Source organism: Ichthyophthirius multifiliis (assembly GCF_000220395.1).
Source record: "Ichthyophthirius multifiliis unplaced genomic scaffold scaff_1120509251260, whole genome shotgun sequence".
In the NCBI taxonomy this organism is placed as follows: domain Eukaryota; phylum Ciliophora; class Oligohymenophorea; order Hymenostomatida; genus Ichthyophthirius; species Ichthyophthirius multifiliis.
Window position 1 is genome coordinate 1 of NW_004086048.1, and position 24396 is coordinate 24396.

Below are 24396 nucleotides of genomic sequence, written 5' to 3' on the forward strand. Positions count from 1 at the left end.
TTTTTTTTTTTATTAACAATTAATTTGAATTTTTAAGAATTTATTTTTATTTTAATAATATATTTTAATATAAAATTAAAAAGAAATTCTTAATTAATTAAGTGAAAGTTAAGCATTGTCTAAAAAACATTCCACAAAAAAAATCCAAGAATAAAAGTCATAGATTTTAAAGATGGTTCATAATTTTTAGGAAATGCTTTAAAAAACAATCCTTACGGACTAGGTTTATTACGATATATAAATGATAAATTTGACTGTGGATTTGTATATGAAGGTAAATTTGTAATTATGGGTAAAATAAATTTAAATAAAGATTAAATATATAATGGATAATTAAAATCCGGTCAACCTGATGGAAAAGGAGTTATTTTTGATAATAGTAATGACTAATGGGTTTTTGGAAATTTCGAATAGGGCAAATGCAATAAAGTATATCAATAAAATTAGGGTAAATATCCTCAAGATTTAATAAATTAAATTTATGAAAATATTCATAAAAATTCGGATTGCTTTGAAAATATAAATATTGAAAGTAAAATTTTTAACGTACCTTTTGGATTTAATAATGGAGTGAAAGAAAATGATGAAATCGAATGGGAAGCTTATAAAATAGAAAAATTAAGAAAAAAAACTTTCAGTTAAAAAAAATAAAGTATTGTAACTTTTAACGTTTAAAGTTGTGTATTATAAAAAGTATTAAAAAATTGTAGTGATAATAAAAAAATTATATAAAAAAAAAAATTTAATTAAATAACTTATGATTTAAATTAAAAACTATATACTTATTATATTGATAAACCTGAAAAATAAAAAAATAAATAATAATATTAAAATAATAAAAATAATAATAATAATAATAATAATAATAATAATAATAAAGGAATTTAAAAAGAAAGATTAGAAAAAAATTTACGAAAATAAAAAGATAAATAAGGATATTTAATCTAATAATAATTTAATAAGAAAAATTCATAAGATTTATAAACATATTAAATCGAAAACGAGAATTTCCTAAATTAGCATAATTCAGATTATTAATAATTTATATAAGATTAAATAAATTAACAAGATTTAAAAGAATCACTATTTTAATAATCATTTGAAAATTAATAATAATAATAAATATAAGATTAATAATTAAATTCAGATTAGATTATATTGTAATAATAATTATCAACTTAATCTGTTTCTTAACAACCAAATACATAACAAAAATATTTTGAATAATTATAATAGCAATTACCTATTTCTTAATAGCCTTAATTATTATAATCATATTAATCATATAAATAATAAGCATATATACAATAAAAAAATACATAATAATAATATCCAAATGCAAATAATGAACATTTAGCATAAGATTTAAATACTAATAATTAAACATTAGGAGAAAAATAAAATAAAGATAATATAATACTAAATAGTCAAAATAAAAAAAATTCTATATGTAATGATTCTTTTGAAAAATTATTAAATAAAAATTAATAATCAAAAAAAAATTAAATAATAGACCATTAAACAATACTTAAAACCTAGGAAAACTCTTAACCGATTTTTGATATAAAAAATTCTCCTTAAAAAAATAAATCTGAAAATGAAGGAAATAGTAAAGACTATTATAAATAATAAGAATAATTTGAAAATAAATTGGAAAGTTAATAATAAAAATTAATTTAAAGTTAAGAAATATTCTTTTAAAATAATAATTAATAAGAAGATTTAGAACAAATAAAAAGAGTTAAAAATTAATTATTAAATGAAAGCAAAAATTAAGTTCTTCTTTAGGATTAATTAGAAGAAGAAAAAGAAAAACTAGATTTAATTAATAATAATTAAAAATAAAATCTAATAAATTTGTAAAGTTAAAGTATATAAAAGTAAGTTTAAGTTATAAATGATTAAGATTTAAATAAATAAAATACAAAAAATATTGAAAATAATTAAATATTAGAATAATTACAAAACTAAAATAATAAATAATAAAATTAACAAGAATAATAATAAATTTTAATATAGAGTTCAGATACTTAATAAAATTGTTTTAATAAAAATATTTCTAAATAAGAATCGTAATAAGTAAATCAAATAATAAATTAATATAAAAATTAATAAGAAAATAATAATATATAAGAAAATATTAATAATTAGTTAAAAAATAATAATTATTAAGAAATTAATAATATAAAAGAAGAAAGTATTTATAAATAAAATTAAAATGATTAAATTATTCATAAATAAAATTAAAATGATTCTATTGAGTTTTAGGATTAGCTCATATTACTTCAATAATAATAAATTGTAAATAAAAATATTTAAAAATCCACTTAATAATAATAGAAATTCGAATAAGACTTAAATTAGGATTATAATTAAAATAATGAATAACAATATGTTCTTTGTTAAAATTAAAATCTTTAATAAAATTAAAAAAGCCTTCAATAAAATTAATATCCTTTATAAATAGAAACTACTTAATAATTATATAAAAATCTTTAAACAGATTAAAATTTTTAATAAAGTTATAGTGCTGATTACTAATAGAATATTTAAGAAAAATAAACAGTTTAGTAATTAAAATTAAATTAAATAAAAGAAAATTATAAATAAATGAATGAAATTATTGAATAGAGTAATGATTATTATGATAGTTAAAGTTAAGAACTAGCTTAAGAAAATATAATAGATAAAAAAACTAAAATATTAAAAAGATATAAAGATATAATAAATGATTAAAATGAATTGTTATAAGTTTAAGACTTAGGAAATATAAATCAAGAAAAAAATATTATATTGAAAATTTTAAATGATTAAATAGAAAGTTAAGAATATAATATTTTTTCTGTATAAAATAAATATAATAAGCAATAGGAATTAATTGAATATTAAAATGAAATTATTAAATCTTAAGAATAGTACATTGAAAAATAATTAAATTAATCTTTTAATAATAGACTTTACAAAAGTTCACAAAAATAAAATAATAGTTAATTATTAAAACAAAGCTAAAATAATAGCTAATTATTAGAAAATATTTAAAATTTAAATAATTAATAGGAAATAGTTGAGAATTATTAGAAAATTTTAAACTAAAAAAATATAAACTCCTTTTAAGAATAAAATTCAGTTTTATTTGAAAAAATAAAATAAGTAAAAGATAAATTAATTAACGAAAGTAATATATAGAATAAAAACAATTTATCAAATGAAGAAATAATAAACTTTTAACAAAAAATTATTTAAATTTAAGACAATTTTATTTTAAAATCTAGAGTATAAAGCCGCGTAAATTCAGAAAAATCTTCTTCTTTATAAAATACTCCTAAAAATTCTAATTTGAATAGAAAAATATTTCCTTTTTATAATTAAATTTAAGTAAATACTGATATAGTATTAGAAAGTAAAGAAGAATAAAATAAATTAATCCAATAATATGAAAAAGTACTTATTGATAACAATGAAGAAAATTTATAAGAAATAAAAAAAAAAATAAGCATGATAATTGAAGAAAGTAAGAACAAAATTTTCGTTTTAGAAAATCTAAATGAAGTTGAAAAAAAAGAAATTTTGATTTAAAATGCCAGAAATAATTTATAAAATTTATAAGAAGAAATTATTAATAAATAAAATTAATTTTTAAATTAAAAAAATTAAATTTAGGAAAAAAATTCAAGTTTTAATGGAAAAAAATCTCATTTTTATGAAAATAAATAAACTAAATAAGAAAATTTGAAAAATTAAAGTTTTGAATTTAATCATAATGAAAACATTTAATTAAATAATAATAAAAACTCTTAATTTGATAATAATATATAAGACAACGTCTATAAGGTTAATAGTATGTTAGAATAATATATATAAGAAACTAAATCTAAATAATAAAATTAAACTTTATAAAAAGAACAAAATAGTGTAATTTTATTATAAGAACAATAAGCAAAAAAAACTGGAAATAATAATAATAATGATAAGTAAAAAATAGAAAGCTTTGAAAATCTAAAATATAATACTCCTAAAAATAAAAATAATATCAATATATAAGGAGGAGAATAAGAACAAATAAAGGAAATTTAAAAAACTTAAAAAGAAATAATAAATAAAGATTAATAAATAGAATTAGAGATTAAAAAAATAAAACAAAATTAAATAATTTAAAATTAATAAGAAAAAAAATAATTAATAGAATATTAAGATTAAATAATAGAAATTTAAGACTAATAAATAAACTAATAACTTTAAGTAATTTAAAAAAAAGATAATGAAAATACTCAATAAATACATAAAAATTTAAATAATGAATAAGATTTAAGACATAATTATTAATAAATATTCGATTAAAATGATGAAAATTGTTAAGAACTTAGTTCTATTATATATGAATAAATTAAAAATAAACAAATTGACAATAAAAATGATTTAAATAAAAGCGATTTTTCGAATTTATCAAAAGAAGAAATAATTTAATTATAAAATTAATTAATTAACATGTAGGATAATATTGTTTTTAAATCAAAGTTTTAAAGTAAAGCAAGCTCTATGAGATCTTCCTAACGAAATTCTCCTTTAAAAAGAAGTGTAAAAATATTTGATTTCGGTAATTAATAATAAGATTAGTATGAATAATAAAATAAATAAGAATTATATAATTAAAATGATTAATAATTGATTGATTAAGTTTAAAATTAAAGTCCTTTAATTAATTAATATAGGAATATTTTATTAAATAAAAAAGAGGAAAATTATGATTTTGAAAAAATAAATGAACATAAAAATATTTAAGAAATATAAAAAAATATAGACGAGATTAAATAAATGGAAGATAATTCATAAAATTAAGTATTATTATAAAATAATAATTAAAATTTGATACATTTTTAATAGTAATAAAATTAATTTATTAATAAATAATTAGATTTTCCTTAAAATTAAAATATTTTGTTAAAAGATTCAAGTCCTAACAGTTTATAAAAGTAATTATTAAGTTATTAAAATCATAATAATTAAGAAGATTAATAAATTAATAAATAATAAGTTATTCTTTAAATGCTTGGAAATGCATATTAGTTAAATACTAATGATTAATAATAAGATTTTATTAATTTAAAGATAGTTTTAGATAAACATTTACAAGAAAATAATTAAGAATAAGTTAAATAATTTATAGATATCTAAAATTCTATCATTCTATAATAAGAATAATAAGTATAAAATTAAAAATAGGAAAGATTAATAGAAAAATAAGGTTAATAAATATAAGAAAAATATAAACTAAAATAAGAATAATTTAATAAACTATAAATTTCATTAGAAAAATACAAAATTGAATAAGTTTAAAATAATAATAAATATTTGAATTAAATAGAATAATAATAGAATACTTAGAAAAACGAATATTAAAATTATTAAGAAAGCAAAGAAATGATATAAAAAGTAGATTAATAATAAGATTATATTTAATTTGCTAGTGATTTTAAACAAATAAATGAATTTAAAAATATAGATATAACAATAAAAAATTAAGGAAATAAAAATAATAATAATAATTAAGAAAAGCAAATAATCAATAATTTTTAAAAATAAATAATTTAAATTTAAGAATCTTATATATCAAAATAGAATAATAGTCATATAGAAAACTAATCTTAATAAAATAATACTTATATAGAAAATAAATCTTAAGAATAATCAATAAAAAAATAAAATAATAATAATAATTAATTAGTTGATTATTATTAAGAAATTATATAAAATTAATCAAATAATAATGAAAAAACTTTATAAGAGGAACTTAAATATAAATAAAATAAAATCATATAATAATAACTAAATTAAAATAACATAGTACCAAAATAAGAAATGATAAATATTTAAAGTAAAACTATTGAAACATATGATGATTTTATTAGTTAATAAATAAATTAAAGTAATGTTTTATCTATGTAATCATCTTAATAATATTTTCCTAATAATACAAAAATATAACCTTTTTATAATTAATTTATTGATTGTTAAGATTAGAATTAAAAAATAAAAGAAAAAATTAAAATTGAAAATGAAAATTTAACTTAATTATTGTAATTTTACGATTAAGCTTTTGAAAAAAATGAAAAGATTGATTTTTTTTAATTAAAAGAATAAAAAAATACTATAATAGAAGAAAATAAAAATAATATTTTCATATTAGAATAAGTAAATAATCTAGAAAATAATGAAACACTGAATTTTACAAGAAAAAATTTAATTAATTTCTAAAGTTAAATTATATAAAAATAGAAAGTTTTTTTGGATTAAAAATAAAAAGAAGAATTTTTTTTTTCCGAAAAAAATTAAAAACAGGATGAATTTTTTAATTAAAAATAAAATGAATTTCCAATATAAAAACAACAATATGAATATTTAAATGTTTAGTTTGTAGATTTAGCACTTAATTAATTAAAAAAAAAATTTATTGATTAAAATTAACAATAATAATAATAATAATAATAATAAGAGGATAATGAAATTAATTTTAATATTTAAAAAAATAAATAACATATTATTTTAGAAATGTTTAAATAAGCAATTTCATAAAAAGAAATAATTAATTTAAATGAAGAACAAAATAATTAGGAAGATATTTAAAAAATTAATTTGATTTTATAATAATATATATAAGAATAAAATTAATCATTAGAGAATTCAAAACTAAACGAAACATAATAAAAGGACTTTATATAGTTTTAAGATTAAATAATTTTAATCTAAGAATAATTAATAGAAAAATAAAAAAAATAGGATCAAAAATAAGAGCTTTCCTTATAAAAACTATAATAAAACCAAATTACTAATTAGAATAAATTTATAAATGAAATAATATAAAATTCACCAAATAAATTTATATAAGCAATTTCTATAAATGAAACCTTTAAAAATAATTAAAAAGAAGAATTAATTTAAAAATAAGAAAAAAAATATATTATATAGGAAATTATAGTAGAAAATAAATAAAGTATTTTAGAAAAATACGAAAATATAATCAATAATTAATAAGAAGAATTAAGCATATTTGAATTGGGAAAATAATTAAAATAAATAAATGAAGCTAAAAACCTAGCTATTTAAATGTAAATGGAATAAATAAGTAATTCTAGAAAATAAACATAAAATATTATAGGTTCAAATTAAATATAGGAATAATAAAAAGACAATTTAATTTAATATTAATAAAAAATCATTTAAATTTAAGAAAATTTCATATCTTAATAAAAAAGATTTGATTAAATTTAAAAACTAGATGAAAATAACTAATAATAAATAGGAATTTAAAATTTATTAAAAATAAAAGACGGAAATTAATTAATTAATTATTATTAAGAAATTTTCTAAACTCAAAATATTAATGAATGTAATAAATAAGAGTTAAGTTTAATTTTATATGAATAAATTAAATAAAATAAAAATAAAATTGTATTTAATGACTAGAATTCATAAATTGAAAATAATGAAACAAACTCTGATATATCTAAAGATGATATTATTAGAATTCATAATTAAATTATTGAAATATAGGATAAATATATTGTAAAGTCTAAAATTTAAAGCAAGGCAAGTTCTATTAAATCTTCTTAGTAAAATACTCCCAAAAATAAATTAAATGAATATAAAATTTCCTAATTTTTTTAATTTTTAATAAAATGATAATAAGTAATAATTAAATAGTTATAGTGAGAAATAATTAGATTTCTATGATAAAATAAAATAGAATTCTAAAGAAAAATAAAATAATGATACTCAATAATAATTTAGAGAATAATAATAATAATAATATAATTTACATTTCTATTAATAATAAAAATAATTCGAATTATAAAATTAGTAATAATAATAATAATAGAATCTATTGTAAAACAATAAAGGATAATTGTATTAATAAGAAATTTAAGAATATAAATAAATATAGGATGGTTATTATAATCAATATATAAATGAAAACAAAAACGAATTATAAAGTATTGATAATTTAAAAGAAAAGTAATAATAAATTCAAACAATATAATCATTAGATAATTTATAAAATAAATAATTAATAAAATTAAATAAACATATATAACAAATAAATCAATAAAATACAAAAGAAGAAAATAATGATATAAAAAATTTAAATAAAATTAATAATATAGAACTTAGTAATATATAAAATCAAATAATTTAAGAAAAATAAAAGATAATTTTAAATTCTGATCAAATAATAAATGAACATAATAAAGATAATGATAATAATGAAGATAATTTCGAATTAGAGAAAAATATAAATTAAATAAACGAAGCTAAAAATTAGGCAATTGAAATATAAATGGAATAAATATTAAATCCTTAATAATCTACATAAAATTCATCATTAAATTAAATTAAGAAAAAAGATGATTTAGTTAAATATTAAAAATAAATAATTTAAATATAAGAATCATTAATTTCTTAAAAAATACTAAATTAAATCTTAGAAAATAAAAGTTTAAATGACATCCAAAATATCGAAAAGCTTTCAAATTAAGACGAAATTATTTAAAACTATAAAAATATTTTAATTAATTAAAAAAATTAATAATATGATGATATATCCATTGAATATTTAAAAGAAGATTTATATAAAAAAGTCAAAAATAAATTAGTAGATGAAAAAATTAATGATTCTTAATAAAAAGATTAATTAATTAATATTTAAAATTAAATTATTTAAATACACGATGAGTTTATTTTTAAAAAAAAGATCAAAAGTAATGCCAGTTCTATTATTTCATCTAAAATAAATTCTCCTAATAATGATAGTATTAGTTATTAAGGAAATCATCAATAGTCATTTTTCTCGAATTATTTTGATGATAATTAGAATAAAATAGATAAAGAACAATAGAAAAGTGAATATATATAACATAATCAATAATATTATGAATATATTAAATTAATATAAGATAATGAATAAAAAAATTAATAATTATAAGACTTTTAATAAAATTAAGGTTATATTTAAGAATAAGATAATAATAAATATATATAAATGGGTAATGGAAATGTAAATAATATTTTAATTTAATAATATGAAAATGTTTTAGATGAAAAAAATTTATAAATTTAAAAAATGAAATATTAGGAATTAAAAATAAAATAAGATTTAATTATAAACGAATATAAAAATTAAATGTATGTCAATGAGAATATAGATGATTAGTAAAATAAACAAAATTAAATTAATTTAAGGAAAAGTTTTATTGATTTATAGAATGGCATTATTTAATAATAAAACAAATTCTTACATTAGAAAACTTAATCTGACGAAAATAATAATTCAAATGAGTTTTACCAAAATCGTAAAAGTAATATAGGATAAAGGGAATTCACTTTTAATAATTAAAATTTAGATTAATTGTATAAATAATATGTAAATATAGAAAAATAAGTCGAGGTTTAAGAAAATAATAAAAAAATAAAATAAAAATTATTAATTAGTATGCAGGAAGAAATACTAAAATAAATATAAAATAATTAAGAAGATATTTTTAAACTTAATTTTATATTATATTAATATATTTAAGAAAACATTTAATAAGATATTCCGCTAGATATATAATAATAAGATGAATATATGAAATTTCAAAATTAGATAATATAATTTTAAGAAAAATAAGTAGAAATACAAATTTTATAATAAAATTAATTCGAAATTTATTAAATTGGTAATAAATGTTTAGATTAAATTAACATAGATAAAAAAAATGATATTGAAAATAATTAATAAGGTTAAAAAATATAATTTTAATAGAATAAATTAGAATAATACAAAAAAATTAATGATAAAAATTATGATAATAGCTAATAAAGTATGTAAGTATATAAAAATATTTAGAAATAAGGATACTAAGATAAATAAATAACCAACAAGTATTAAAAAAATAACATTTAATAAAAACAAAAATAATAAAATGAAATGATGAAATAGAAATCATAATAAAATTCGCCAATAAAAATAAAATAAAATAAAAAATAAAAATAATTATCTATATAATATATAACACAAGAGATAAATATGAATTTAAAAGAATAATAACAATAATAACAATAATAACAAATAATAATAATAATAATAATAATAATAATAATAATAATAATAATAATAGTAATAATAATAATAGTATTAATAATAATCAGTTTTTTCACCTTCATAATAATTTTAATTTCTTTTAGAAGAATAAATTTATGATTAATAAATAAAATAAAATTTAAATTAAATTTCTTAGAATAAAGATAATTATATATAATAATATTAAAAATAAATATTTGAATTGTAAGAAGTATTTATGTAAAAAAATAAATCATAATATTATTAAAATGAATACTTATAAGAAAAAAACAATAAGAATTATTTGATTTAAAATTAAATAATTTAGAAAATAAAGATAAAATAGTTAATAACAATAAATAAATCTAAAAATCAGAAAAAATAAATGAATCTTTATTAAATGATTAATTAAAATAAAACAAAAATAATTTAACACAAAAATTATATGAAAACCAAGACTATCCTTAATAAGATATTTAATAAATTTAATAACAAATTTAAGATATTAATGAACAATAAATAAATAATTCAAAAGTTTAAAGTAAATAAAACTCTTAAATATAAGGATATAGATAAAAAAACTCATCTTTTTTTTATGAAAATATAAATTAAGTAGAAATCGACAATTTAAATAAAGGATAAAAAGAATAATAAATAAATTAAGAAGATAACTAGAGAAAATTAAATGTAACATAAAAATAAAAAGAACACATTGATTAAGATAAAAACTTTAATACTGATTAAATAATATAAAAAAAAGTTGAAATCATTAAGGAAAATTAAAATAATATAAAATTATTTAATCAATTAGAAGATGAAAATAACTAAATAAATTAATTTTTAGATTAAAATAAAAAATAAAAAAATATTATTTAAGAAAATATAAAATATAATTAAAATGAAGCAGTAAATAAATAAATAAATATTAATAATTATGATTTATAAAAATAATAATAATTATTTGATGAAAATAAATATTTAAACAAAAAAGAATAAAATATTATATATAAAGAGCAAAATAATAATAATAATATTAATAATCATTATATAATTCCAAAAGACGAATAAAACGATAATTAAAATATTTTCGATTGTGAAAAAAAATAAAAGAATAAAAAGATGCTAAATGCTTACCATTAACATTATAAATAGAAGATATATTAAAATCTCATGTAAACTTATAAGAATAATAAAAAGATGAACTGATAGTATAATATTAGAATATTTAAAAGAATTAAGAATCATATACATAACAATAATTATATAAATCTTAAGAAAATATGACACGCTTAGAAAATTATTAATAAAATATACCCTAAATGAATTCAAAAGAAAGCTAATATATAATACAATAATAATAAGATTAGTAAATGAAAAAATATAAAGATATTACTTAGGAATAAAAAGCAGACATAATTTTTGAAAATAATAATAATTTATTGAATGATGATTTAAAATAAATAAAAAATGAAAATATAAAAATATAAGACTATTTTATTATTAAATCTAATTTTTAAAGTAAAGAAAATTCTTTATAAAATTATCTAGTAAATACTCCTAAAAATAAAGGACTTTAGATAAAAATGTCTCCTTTTTATGACAAAAATATTGGTTTATATTAAAAAAATGATAATTTTGATTAATTATTTAGTTTACATGATAATGGTTTATAAAAAAAAGAAGAAATATTATAGATAGAAGAAGTTATTAATAATAAAAATTAAATTGTTTAAGAATGTAAGAATAATATTTATGTATTGGAATGTATTAATGATACTTAGAATATTTAAATTTTGGAAACATAAAAAAACGATTTAATTAATTTATAAAATTAAATTATTTAGAAATAGAATTTTTATATTTATGATAATGAAGTTGTATTTAGAAAAAATAATGAATTTTAGAATTAATAATTGGAATTATTATATGAAGAATTTAAAAATAATAACAAATAAGAATATAAAGAAGAAGAAGAAGAAAAACGTCAAAATACTGAATAGAAATATGATAAAATAAATCTAAAAAATATAAATTAAGAATAAAAAAATAATTAAAAACTACTACTAAATTCTTAACAAGCAAATGATTATATTTAATTTTAAAATTAAATTGTATTAATTTCAAATAAATGTGAAGATTAATCAATATAATAATTATAAAAATAACAAATATAAGAAAGTAATAAATCAAATCCAGTAACAATTAAATAATCTCTAAAAAAAGAAGAAGAAAATGAAGAGAAGGATGAAAATTTAATATTAAAAAACTAGAAATAAATTGAAAATAAATAAAATTCAGAATACGATACATTAGAATTAGGAAAAAATATAAATAATAATATTATCGAAACTTAAAATAAGAAAATATAAGAAAAAGAATAAAAAATAGAATAATAGAAATAAATAATATAAATGTAAGAAGCTTTTACATAAGATAAGTCTATTTTATTTTAAGGAAATAATTTAAATAGTTCTTCTTTTTTAAAAAAAGATAAAATAGATTAAATGAGGAAAGTAAAAAATAGTTATGACTTAAATAATTTAAATGATATTAAATAATAAATAAATTTTGATTAATTAATTTCATTATAAAATGAATTTTAAGATAATTTGATTTCTAAATCTATTATTTAAAAAAAAGAAAACTCATATGTATCTTCTTTATAAAATTCTCCTTCAAATAAATATGATTCACCTTTAAATAAATAAAATTTAGATAATTAGCAGAGAAAAACATCTTCCTTTTATAGTTCTTAGTAGATTTAATAATTAAATTAATAATAAGGTTAATAAAAAAATAATGAATTTAATAATTAATATTAATCTTTATAAAATAAAGAATTAGATTATAAGATAGTTAATAGTCAATTTTTTAATATAAATAATAATAATAAATAATAATAATAAAATAAAGAGTAATAATATTTATAAAAAAATAATATAATAACGATAATAGACAATTAATTATAATAATAAAATATAAATAATTTAAATGGATTATACAAAAATAATAGTGATTATTAACATGATAATAATTTTGATAACTTAAATAAATAATAATAAAACAATAAGTATGTTTTAGATTATGTATAATTATAAAAAAATGATTAATTTATTAATTAATATTAATAATAAAATAATCAATAATTATTTAATTGTTATTAATAATTAGATAAAGACTCTTTGTTAAACAATAGTTAATCTTAAATAAATAAAAATGATTATAATATTAGATAATTAACTAATTTAAATTAATTAGTAAATAATAGTTCAATAGAAAATAACAAATAAAAAATATCTGCTTTAAATAAAGATTATTTACCTAAATAAAGCCTATAAGAAGAAGATTAAATAAAAAAGTAAATGAAAAGTGATTAAAACTAATTTTAGTTTAAATATAATTATTAATATGATAAATAAACTTAATAATTTAATATAAAAGATTAAAAAGAAATATATAATTAAGATAATTATGTCTATAAAAATAATTTAATTGAAAATAATAATTATAATGATAAATAAAAAGTCCATAATGATAAATAAAAAGGAAATCAAATATTCGAAAAACATAATAGTAATAGAAATAATAATAATAATAAAAATAATAATAATAATAATAATAATAATTAAGTATAATATATATATTAAAATTTAGATAATAAAGAAGTAAACTTTAAAGATTAATAATTGAAAAACAATTAATAAATTCAAAATAATAAATAATAAGAAGAAAACAAATAAAAAAGCATGAATTCATACTTTGATAATTAAAATGAATATTAAGAAGTAAATTAAGATTTAAAATAAAATCTAACAAACACAGATTAAGATGATTTGATTTCGAATAATTTAATTTAATAATGTAGTATAATTCAAAAATAATATCCATTTGAGGAGTTTAAGGAATAAAAAGAAGTATAGAATTAAGAATAAAAAAAGAATAATTAGAAAATAAATTAATTAATTAAGGAAAATATAAATAAATATAATAATAATAAGATACAAAATAATATTAAACTATTAAAAATAATAATTAATAAGATTAAAAAGAAATAATTAACCAAATTGATAATAAAGAATAAATTCTTAAAAACAATAACCAATTTAATAATTCTTAATAATAAAATAATGATATTTAAACTAATTGTATAAATGATTAAAAATCAAATAATAATTAATTTGATTAAAATATTGATAGTTAATATAATAAAATAGAAGAGAATGAAGTTTAATATAGTAATAATACAAATATTATCAATAAAAATGATTATAAAAAATAAATTCCTTAATAAAATAAATAATATATACCAAATAAAAATATAAATGTATAAAATGCTTATAATGAATTTAATAAATTAAATATAAGTTAAATATAGAATATATAAACTTTAAATTAAATTAATAAAAATAGCTTTACTTTCGAATAAAATAATGATACTAAAAACATTACATTTGAAAACTAAAAAACTAATAATTTATTTATAAATAGTAATTAAAATACTAATAATCTAAATGAATTTCATAAATAAAGCAATAAATAATTAGAAAATAATTATTATTATGATAAAATAAATATAAAAGAAAAAGATTACTAAATAAATGTATAATAAGAAGTTAAGTAAATATAATATTATAAAGAAGTTAAAGAAAAATAATATGATAATTAGATTAATTAAAATGAATATTATAGTAATATAACAGAAAAGAAATAACAATTATTAAATATATATGAAAATAATTAAAGTGAATATAATACATAAACTTATAGTGAAGCTTTAAATAATTAAAATTAAATATTATTTTAAAAAAATAATAAATAAGAAATTAGTAATTAATTTAATTAGAATAATTTTGATTAAAATATTCAAAAAATTAACATTGATTATAATGAATATTTTTAAATTTTATAATAATAAGAAGATAATATAAAAAGAAATAATACATAAAATATTAATAATATAAATTAATAATTAAAAAATAGTAATATAGAATTTAAACTAAATACTTAAGATAATTAAATTAATCATTTGGAATCATAAATAGATAATAATAGAAATAATTTAGATACAAAATATAATATTATAGATTATAAAACCAATCAATACTAAGATTATAACTAAATAAATAATTAATTGTAAATCTAAATTCCTTAAAATAATGATTAAATAAAAGAATAGAATTAAATAAATGATTCAAATAAATAAAATTGTATACATTTATATGAATAAAAATAAGAAAATAATTAAGTAAATTTTTATGAATAAAATTAAGTTAATTTAAAAGATTAAAAATAAAGCTTTATTATTCCTTTTAATAATTAATAATTAAATTTATAAGTAAAATAATAAAACAATAGTTCTATATAAATTAATCAATATATACCTGAATAAAAATAATACCATATGCCTTAAATAATCGAATAATTTTAAAATGAACAAGTAAATACTTCTCAATAATAATTATATATATAATAAAAAACTAATAAACATGAATTTAAATTTGAAAATGAAGACTAAATTTAATAATAATAAGAAGAATAAACATTAGAAAAAATAACATAAATAATAAAAGAAAATATATAATAAACTTAAAATAATTTACATATAGAATAAAATTCATATTAAAATTAAGTAAATAAACTCTATATTGAAAATTCTATATAATTAAACAATTAACAAGAAAAAAATTAATAATGTATCTTTTTCTCATAAAAAATAATAAATCCAGAATTAAATTAAACAGAAACAATATTTATCTAAGAAAAATAAATAAAAAATATAATGGACGAATATTTACCAATTTAATAAAAATTCAACAAACATTCCGAAGAATTCGAAAAACGCAAAAATGAAATAGAAAATAAACTCAAAAATTTAACAAATTAAAGTCTATAATACATCTCTTAAAAAGAAAATAGTGCCTAATATCATAAAGATATATATTAATCGCCCTTAAAATCTCAAAAAAACACATTATAATAATAATAATCGCCCTTAAAATCTCAAAACACATTATAATAATAATAATAATAATAATAATAATAATAATTATCATAATAATAATAATTATAATAATAATAATAATATTTGTATACTATATAAAATACTCCTTAAACTATTATATATTCGCCTTAAAGAATAATAAATATTATATAAAATTCACCTTAAGGTTTAATTAATATTATACCATATTCAGGTTATTAAAATGTTATAAATGTTATCGAGTGTTGCCCTTAAATTATAGTATAATAATAATAATCACCTTAGAGAATAATTTATTAATAATAATAATCCTTAGAGAATAGTTTATTAATAATAATATAGATTAATTTAATAATAATAACATTCTCCTTAAATAATTGTATAAGATTAATAATCTCCTTAAAATAAAAATATAAATCTATAGAAAATTATTTAATGTTCTCCTTTATAAAAAATAATTATAAGAAGTGATATGACAAAATTTCCTTTGGAAACAAGTCTTATTAACTAACAAGAAAGTTTTATAATTTCTCCACAAAAAATAATATATACAAGTCCTTTAAGAAAATAAAGTTCTTTACATTAATCAATTAAATCAAATTTAAAAAATATATAAAATAATAGCTTTTATATAAATGATACTATTTTAGGAGATTCTTAAGTTAAAGAAAGTCCTATTTTAATATAAAAGGTACCAGCAAGTACGGAAAAATACCAAACTTAGGCTATGATTTAATTATAATTGAATAGTTTGAGAAAATAAATGCCTAATTATATCGAATAAAAATAAATTTAGTAGAGTATAAATAATCAAAGTTATTTAAAAAATAGTAAAAATTCAGAAAAAAGTCAATTTACGGATAGTAAATATAAAAATTAAATTTTGGGAACATAAGAAAAGTAAGAAAAGAAAAAATTATCGAAAAATAATTCACCAAATTTAGAAATAAATTAAGAAACAGATGAAGTAGAAGAATATAGTATTATATATGATAATAATAAAAATAATTTATAAAAAAAAATACTAAAAACGAATGAAAATATAAATAGAGGCATTGATAAATAAAAATAAAAAATTCAATAAATTTTAATTAGTCCTTAATAAAAATCAAATAATAATGATTATTATTTATTCAATTAAAATACTATATAATCTATTCCTTAATAATAAATACTTATTTAATAATCACCTATTTAATAATAATAGCAATAATTTATTTAATAATCACCTATTTAATAATAATAGCAATTAATTATTTAATAATATCCATTATAATAATACTAAATATTGATATAATCTCCTATTTAATAATAATATAATAATAATAGCTTTTTATTAGCCTACTCGCCTATTTAAAAATAAAATGAAGTTTCTTATGTAGTTTATGACTAAATTGATGAAAAACATTAATCTAATTAAAAAGCTGAGATTAATTAAAGTGTACAATTAAATAATAATATTTAAAATAGTAGAGAATATAGTAATTAATAGATGTAAATTTAAAAAAGATAACCTGTTTATATTCATTAATAATAAATAATACCAGATATATAATAATAAAAAGATATAAAATGTAAAAACATAAATTATATATAAGATATATAAGATTAATAAAAAAAAGTTAAATAAAATAGAATTATTAATACTAGTGTATAATAAGTATAAAAAGATAATATTTAAAATAATTAATATAATAAACATGATGAAAATAAATTAATAACATAATAAAAAAAGCAATAAAAATAAATTTAAGAATAATAATAATAATAATAATAATAATAATAATAATAATAATCTCGATAAAATAATTTTAGTATTATTAATGGTAATTTTTTTTATTATTTTTTTTTTATATCTTTTTATTTTTAAAGGAAATACAATTAGATCTAAAACTTTTGAAAAAAATTTAAATATTAATTAAAATTAAAATAAATTTAATAATATTTAAAATAAATCAGATTTTAAAATTGATAAACCTAGTGAAAAAAAATAAAATGATAATTGTAATGTTTTTTGAAGATATTTTTCCTATAAGATATATCTGTATATTTTTATTAATAAAAATTTTTATTAAATATACAAAAATAAATATTTATATTATTATAATATATATATATATTATTTTTATTAAATAAGAATTAAAATAACTAATTTTAATAATTTATATAATATATATAAACAATATAAATTAAATCTAAACTGAAAAGGAAAAAATAATAATAAAATAAATATAAATTTAATATATTTCTTTTATTTAAAAAATAAAAAAAAACAAATAAAAATAATAATAATTAAAATAAAAAAAAATAGTCATATTCAACCAGAAGATATTTATTCGAAAAGGAAGAATTAGAATACCAAAGAGGATATTCCGATAAAGAATTATAAGCCTCAAAATTAAGAAAAGATTTCGTATAGAAATTCATAGTAAACTTTGATAGTAATTTTTATTAAACATAAGTCGAACGTGATTGGGCATATATTGCAAAACGTGAATATCGTTATTTTGTTTAATTAAATAGTGCTGGATATGCCGCAGCAACTGCAAATTTAGTACTTTTATGGAGAATTTATGCAACTAAAAAGATGGTTTGGTGGCCTCTTCCAGTTGTTGGTCTATCAGCTTATTAATATTTTAGTACTATCTTTAAATAGAAACATAATAAAAGATTCTTCGATATGTGTAATGTGGGAGAAGAGTATTATTTGGGAAGAAAAAGAAATGAAATTCTTAAATAATGCAATGAAATTCTTGGTTAAGAAGATTTTTGATGATAAAGAAGGCATATTTTATATATATATATATATATATTAATAATAAATAAATAGAAAAAAAAAATAAAAAAAAAAAAATTTATATTTTTTTAAAAAATATAAATAAATAAAAAAAAAATATAATAATAATAAAAAAAAAAGATGTTTTTCTTTTATTTTTTTAGACAATAAATATTGTAATAATTCGTTGCTTTTAATTTAAAAAATAATAATAATTAAATATATAGAAATTTACATTAATATATAAATATATTTGAATAATTATATATTTATATATATTAAATATTTAATAAATTTAATTTATATGTATTTGTTTATTTTTATAATCAAAAATTTTAAGGCGCAATTTTTTTTTTATTTTAAATTAAAAAAAAAATAAAAAAAAATGTCTTAAAAAATTTTATAAAAAAGCTCAAACAAAAAACTAACAAAAATCGATTAATATTTTACCAAAAACAAAGTTAATCTTTAAAAAAATACTTAATAATCAACAAAAATATTAGAGAAAAATCAATTAGAAGAAATTTTTAACCCAAAAAATACTTAAGAAACTTATGAAAAACATTCTTAAATAAGAAACGAGGAATAAAAAATTGATATAGATACTTCTTTATATTTCAAAGCAGTTATTTCAGATGACGAATCAGACTCAAATATCGAAGGCTTAATAAAAATAAGTGAAAACATAAAAAAAACCTAAAGCCTATTATAAAAATTAAATCTTTGGGAAAGTAAAAGATTCGTAATAACGAACATATTGTACAAAAATTAAGTAAAAAAAGAATATATAGATATGTTTTAATAAATGATGGAAAAAGATATTAATTGTGAAGGAAAGAAATTAAATTAAATAAATAATATGAAATATATAAATGTAGAAATAATTAAAAAAAATGAAGATTTTTTTACGAAAGAAGAATTTTTGGAATTAGAAAAAATAGAAATTTCCTTACTTTTATTAGGAAATTCAATTGTATCTTTAGAATATGAAATTGGTGATGAATTAGCTCTAATAGGAAATTTTTAATATTAAAGTTTAAAATAAAAAATACTCTTTATTACATTAGTACATGATTATTAAAATATTAATCATATAAAAGACGGTACTTATACTATATAAGAATTTTTCAATTCAACAAATGTAATTATTTTAGAACCTGATATTATCTTATACCCCACTTTAATTGCTATGTCACGTATATAAAAAAAAAAATTAAAAAAAAAAGAGAATAGAAATATATATATATTGAATATATATATATATATATATATATATATAAATATATATATTTATACATGTATTTATATATATATTTATGAAAAGAACCTTGCTATCGAAGACCATTAATAAAGTTATTATTTTGTGCAAAAGAAAATATGAATTGGGCAATGTTAAAAGGAATTATTATTCATGAATTATTTGAAAATATAATGTCTTTTTACACATAACAAAAAGAAAAACAAGAAAACCTTTTTAATGAAGAAATCGAGAAATAATAAATAGACGAAATCTTAAAAGATCTCTACAAAAAATACATTGAAGATTTATTTTTATTAAATAAAGATTTTATAGACATAAAATAAGAAATAGTTTAAATAACCAAAAATATACTTGATTTTCTTAAAAAATACTTTTATGAATAATAAGCAATTGAAACTTGCCCTTCTAAACGCAAAATAAAAATTCTTTATTTAATATAAAATGAAATTTCTATTACAGATAAAAATCTAGGTTTAAAAGGACAAATAGACTGCCTTTTTATGTGCTAAATTGAAGAATTCTTTACTAAAAAAACATACTAATGTGCTATCCCTTTTGAATTGAAGACTGGAGGTAAAAAACAGGAAATTTATAATAATTAAAGTATCTATTATTGTCTTTTGGTAAGTTAAAAAAATAAAGAAAAAAATAATCTCGAAGCCTTCTTGTATTATTTATAGATGAATTAAATCGTTACTATATCTCCTCTAAGGTCAAAAACTATCAGCTTGTTACAAAGGAGAAATAAGTTGGCTAAAATGATAAAAAATATGAATGAAAAGGGAGTGGTTTTTCCCATAGATTAGGAAAAACCTGAAAATTGTACCTATTGTAGTTTTAAATAAGAGTGTTATGCATAGTAGATCTGCTAAGATTTCGAATAAATAAAAGATTTAGAAGATTTAGGGGATAATGGATATTTTTTAGGCTAAAAATTTGAAGATTTTCATGAATTTTTTAGATGTTTGGATTTTTAGTGTAGGTAGTATTTAAAAAATTGGTTTTTTTATTTGGAAAAAGAATAATAAAACAACAAAAATGATGTTTTTAGCGAATTTCTGGAAGATTTTGAATTTTAAATGAAAAAAGAAGGTGAAAATTTCATTTTTTTTTTGGAAAATGAAAATGAAGTTTTTATTTAAGAAATTTTTTAAAAAATCAAAATTGGTGAAAATTTAAATTTTAAAGGAAAAAAATCCAGTTTTTTTAAAGGAATTTTAGAACAAAAATCTATTGATAAAAATAAGCTATTTTTAAATATAAAAAGTTCTTAATTTTTACAAGAAAATGAAAATTCGATTTTTATCTTAGAAATCTAATAAAAAAATTTTTTGGGTGAATAAAGGCATAATGTTTTCAATTTTATTCTTAATTATGTATATTTAGTAAACCCAAAGAAGCTTTAATTATAAATTGTTGATTTCGAAGAACTCAAAGTGTAAAATAAAGAGTTATTAGAGGTTATTTTAGAATAAAAAAAGCCTAGTTATGTAAAAGAAGAAAAATTTGATGATATTTTTAGTAAAATTTTAAATGGAAATTCAATTAATTGTGTTCTATTTTATTCCGAGAAAAAAAAATTGGATTTTTTTTCAGATTTAATACATATTCTTTATCAAGAAAAAAAAAAATTCTAATATGTTCTTTTAATAATATAGATTTAGATAAGTTAATAATAAATGTTATGTAAAAATATCCTTTTTTAATTGATTTTTCTGTAAGAAAAAGCTAAAGCAAATCAATAGTATTAAAACAAAATTTAGAAGAAAATATAATTTATAAAAATTCAAATTGGGAAAATATAGATGAATTCTAAAATTATTTAAATAAAAAAACTATATTTTTTACAACAATAATTGGAACAAATAATAAACTTTATAGTATTATATATATGGATATATATATATATATATATATATATATATATTTAAAATAAATAAAATTATATATATTAATTTATATATATTTATTATTTTAATATTTATTTTTAATATTTTTTCTTATAAATTTTTTTTTTTAATATATTTATATATCTTTAATTATATATAAAATATATATTTTTATTTATAGATAGTGATAAAATAAATTTTGATTTTAGTTTAATTATAGATTCTTCATAATAACCTGAACCATTAGTTTTAGGACCTATATTAGTTTCTTAATATTGTGTGTTGGGTGGATATATTGTAAAAAAATAATACATATTAATTATTCATAAATTTGATTTATTTTATTAGAAATATTTATAGTAAAATAAAAGTTTGTTTCAAAGAATATCTTAAAAATATCCTAATTGCTTATCAGAAATATAAGGTATTTTATTTAAAAAAAAAAAAAAATATTTAATTTTTATACATATAGACTCAAATAATTAAAATATAAATTTAAATAATTATTTATATATTTATATTTTATATTTATATAAATAATTTTTTTTTTTTATGTATAATAAATATAAATAAATATTTTAATAATATATAAAAATTAGTTATATAAGAATTTAAGAATTTTTTTTTATTTTATATATACATATATTAATATATATATATAAAAAATATAAATATATATATATATATATAAATATATTTGAAAATTTTTTTTATTTTTATTTATGTCATTAAATTTATATATTTATATTTAAATATATTTATATATTATTTACATATATAAATAAATCTATTTAAATATATTAAATATTTTTTTTATTAATATATTAATATATTAATATATAGATTGAATTAATAAATTAAAATTTATTTTTTACTAAATATAAAAATATAAAACACAAGTATTTTAAAGTATATATAAAAGGATAAACTAATGAATAATAAATAAATAAGTAATAAAATTATTTATATAATTTTTAAATTAATAAAATTATTTATATTTTTTATGTTTAAAAAAAAATTAATAATTAAATATAAAATATATTTTTTTTTTTTTTAATTATATATATTATAAAAAAAAAATATAATTAATAAAAAATATATTTAAATAAAAATTAAAATAAAATAAAATAAAATTATGAAATATATTCATAAAATAAAAATAAATATTTATATATATATATTTTTTTTTATTAAATTAATATTTTTTTTATCTTAATAAAAAATAAATATATATGATTTTTTCAAAAAAATTTTGTATTAATAAATAATTATATATTTATAATAATATAAATTATTAATTTATATAAAAAAAAAATATCATTAAAAATATCATTATATATATATATATGTATATATATATATTTATATATAAGCATATATATTTTTATATATTTCTTTCTATAATATATAATATCATTTTTTAAGTATTCCGTCTTTTTTTCCTGTTTCCTTTAATTTTAATCAATAAATATTTTTTAAGGGATTAAGGATTTTCATATAAAGCAACTTTTGTTGGACATTCTACAAAAAACCATAAGAGCTTAAAAAACATTTAAATATACATATATTTTTTATTTTATTTTTATAATATACTTCTTCTGGTTTGCATGTCATTTTTTTAACATTATCTTATACAGATTTTTCTTTTAGACATTTTAATAAATTATTTTCTAAATATTCGCATTCAAATCTATTTATTTGATATTTATTTTTATTTTTTTGAATATACCTATCATCATTTGCTGGTCTATATTTGACATCCATTTTAAATAATTAATATAAACAATTAAATTTATTTCCTTTTATATTAATATTATTTTTGTAATTTAATATATATATATATATATGTATATATATATATATATTTTATGATATTATTACTTTATTTTTTATATTAAATTTTATATTTTCTAATTAATAAATATTTTATATAATATTTATAAAATAATATAAATCTAAAAAAATATTTTTTTAAATTTCTTTATCTTTTAACAAATTTTTTAAATAAATAATTTATTTTTTACATTAGGTAAATAAAAAATCATTTTTTATATTTTTTCTTGTATTAATTTTTTTTAAAAATTTATTAAAACGATTTTAATTGTTTTTTTTTATAAAAAAAAAGTAATATTGCAAAAAGAAGCAATTAAATAAAAAAAATAAAAATATTTTAATATTTGATATATTTTAAATGACATCAGGTTTATTTTATTTTATTTAAAATTTTTTAAATTAATATACAGTTTTTTTTTTGGAAATGAGGAAATACTTCCTTAAAAATATACAAATTTTACTGAAATGTAATATTTTTTTATTTTTTTAAGTTAGATATAAATTAAAGAATTAAATAAATTTCTTTTAAATATAATGCAATTTTTAACAATGAAGATATTATAA

At 13.9% G+C, this 24396-nt stretch overlaps 3 protein-coding genes across 3 annotated transcripts, besides 58 other annotated features; all 3 read left to right on the forward strand. All coding sequences in view use genetic code 6, as the record gives it.

Moving 5' to 3' along the window:
* Nucleotides 1-91: 91 nt before the first annotated feature.
* Nucleotides 92-675, forward strand: IMG5_171020 (hypothetical protein; the record flags this gene model as incomplete). Its single annotated transcript, XM_004029836.1, has 1 exon — nt 92-675. A coding segment is annotated over one exon (483 nt), but the record flags the coding sequence as incomplete, so codon positions are not given.
* Nucleotides 676-805: 130 nt separating this feature from the next.
* Nucleotides 806-875: a microsatellite.
* Nucleotides 818-878: a microsatellite.
* Nucleotides 879-1928: 1050 nt separating this feature from the next.
* Nucleotides 1929-1962: a microsatellite.
* A 139-nt stretch (nt 1963-2101) lies between these two features.
* Nucleotides 2102-2185: a microsatellite.
* Nucleotides 2112-2193: a microsatellite.
* A 408-nt stretch (nt 2194-2601) lies between these two features.
* Nucleotides 2602-3431, forward strand: IMG5_171030 (hypothetical protein). The gene has a single exon (XM_004029837.1). It carries the CDS (start codon nt 2807-2809, stop codon nt 3338-3340), a length of 534 nt encoding a protein of 177 aa, XP_004029885.1. The 5' UTR covers nt 2602-2806; the 3' UTR covers nt 3341-3431.
* Nucleotides 3432-3611: 180 nt separating this feature from the next.
* Nucleotides 3612-3654: a microsatellite.
* A 103-nt stretch (nt 3655-3757) lies between these two features.
* Nucleotides 3758-3811: a microsatellite.
* Nucleotides 3812-4173: 362 nt separating this feature from the next.
* Nucleotides 4174-4224: a microsatellite.
* Nucleotides 4225-5243: 1019 nt separating this feature from the next.
* Nucleotides 5244-5298: a microsatellite.
* A 313-nt stretch (nt 5299-5611) lies between these two features.
* Nucleotides 5612-5679: a microsatellite.
* Nucleotides 5627-5678: a microsatellite.
* A 784-nt stretch (nt 5680-6463) lies between the features above and the next one.
* Nucleotides 6464-6489: a microsatellite.
* A 1548-nt stretch (nt 6490-8037) lies between these two features.
* Nucleotides 8038-8079: a microsatellite.
* Nucleotides 8080-10073: 1994 nt separating this feature from the next.
* Nucleotides 10074-10179: a microsatellite.
* An 840-nt stretch (nt 10180-11019) lies between these two features.
* Nucleotides 11020-11067: a microsatellite.
* A 1394-nt stretch (nt 11068-12461) lies between these two features.
* Nucleotides 12462-12506: a microsatellite.
* A 254-nt stretch (nt 12507-12760) lies between these two features.
* Nucleotides 12761-12800: a microsatellite.
* Nucleotides 12801-12965: 165 nt separating this feature from the next.
* Nucleotides 12966-13069: a microsatellite.
* Nucleotides 12973-13072: a microsatellite.
* Nucleotides 13073-13182: 110 nt separating this feature from the next.
* Nucleotides 13183-13261: a microsatellite.
* Nucleotides 13262-13570: 309 nt separating this feature from the next.
* Nucleotides 13571-13635: a microsatellite.
* A 25-nt stretch (nt 13636-13660) lies between these two features.
* Nucleotides 13661-13719: a microsatellite.
* Nucleotides 13720-14067: 348 nt separating this feature from the next.
* Nucleotides 14068-14141: a microsatellite.
* Nucleotides 14078-14152: a microsatellite.
* Nucleotides 14153-14700: 548 nt separating this feature from the next.
* Nucleotides 14701-14755: a microsatellite.
* Nucleotides 14756-16034: 1279 nt separating this feature from the next.
* Nucleotides 16035-16119: a microsatellite.
* Nucleotides 16035-16122: a microsatellite.
* Nucleotides 16106-16177: a microsatellite.
* A 160-nt stretch (nt 16178-16337) lies between these two features.
* Nucleotides 16338-16412: a microsatellite.
* Nucleotides 16413-17235: 823 nt separating this feature from the next.
* Nucleotides 17236-17395: a microsatellite.
* Nucleotides 17249-17390: a microsatellite.
* A 432-nt stretch (nt 17396-17827) lies between the features above and the next one.
* Nucleotides 17828-17869: a microsatellite.
* A 34-nt stretch (nt 17870-17903) lies between these two features.
* Nucleotides 17904-17942: a microsatellite.
* A 30-nt stretch (nt 17943-17972) lies between these two features.
* Nucleotides 17973-18025: a microsatellite.
* Nucleotides 17982-18029: a microsatellite.
* A 128-nt stretch (nt 18030-18157) lies between these two features.
* Nucleotides 18158-18197: a microsatellite.
* A 696-nt stretch (nt 18198-18893) lies between these two features.
* Nucleotides 18894-18927: a microsatellite.
* Nucleotides 18928-18940: 13 nt separating this feature from the next.
* Nucleotides 18941-18989: a microsatellite.
* Nucleotides 18990-19096: 107 nt separating this feature from the next.
* Nucleotides 19097-19142: a microsatellite.
* A 942-nt stretch (nt 19143-20084) lies between these two features.
* Nucleotides 20085-20163: a microsatellite.
* Nucleotides 20164-20764: 601 nt separating this feature from the next.
* On the forward strand, nt 20765-21863 carry IMG5_171040 (hypothetical protein). The gene has a single exon (XM_004029838.1). It carries the CDS (start codon nt 21230-21232, stop codon nt 21818-21820), a length of 591 nt encoding a protein of 196 aa, XP_004029886.1. The 5' UTR covers nt 20765-21229; the 3' UTR covers nt 21821-21863.
* A 130-nt stretch (nt 21864-21993) lies between these two features.
* Nucleotides 21994-22077: a microsatellite.
* Nucleotides 21995-22037: a microsatellite.
* Nucleotides 22054-22139: a microsatellite.
* Nucleotides 22073-22133: a microsatellite.
* Nucleotides 22140-22503: 364 nt separating the features above from the next.
* Nucleotides 22504-22533: a microsatellite.
* Nucleotides 22513-22565: a microsatellite.
* A 65-nt stretch (nt 22566-22630) lies between these two features.
* Nucleotides 22631-22696: a microsatellite.
* Nucleotides 22697-22742: 46 nt separating this feature from the next.
* Nucleotides 22743-22807: a microsatellite.
* A 6-nt stretch (nt 22808-22813) lies between these two features.
* Nucleotides 22814-22840: a microsatellite.
* Nucleotides 22841-23058: 218 nt separating this feature from the next.
* Nucleotides 23059-23111: a microsatellite.
* Nucleotides 23061-23129: a microsatellite.
* Nucleotides 23069-23127: a microsatellite.
* Nucleotides 23074-23111: a microsatellite.
* Nucleotides 23130-23257: 128 nt separating the features above from the next.
* Nucleotides 23258-23307: a microsatellite.
* A 2-nt stretch (nt 23308-23309) lies between these two features.
* Nucleotides 23310-23334: a microsatellite.
* Nucleotides 23326-23391: a microsatellite.
* Nucleotides 23333-23370: a microsatellite.
* A 437-nt stretch (nt 23392-23828) lies between the features above and the next one.
* Nucleotides 23829-23864: a microsatellite.
* Nucleotides 23865-24396: the final 532 nt, after the last annotated feature.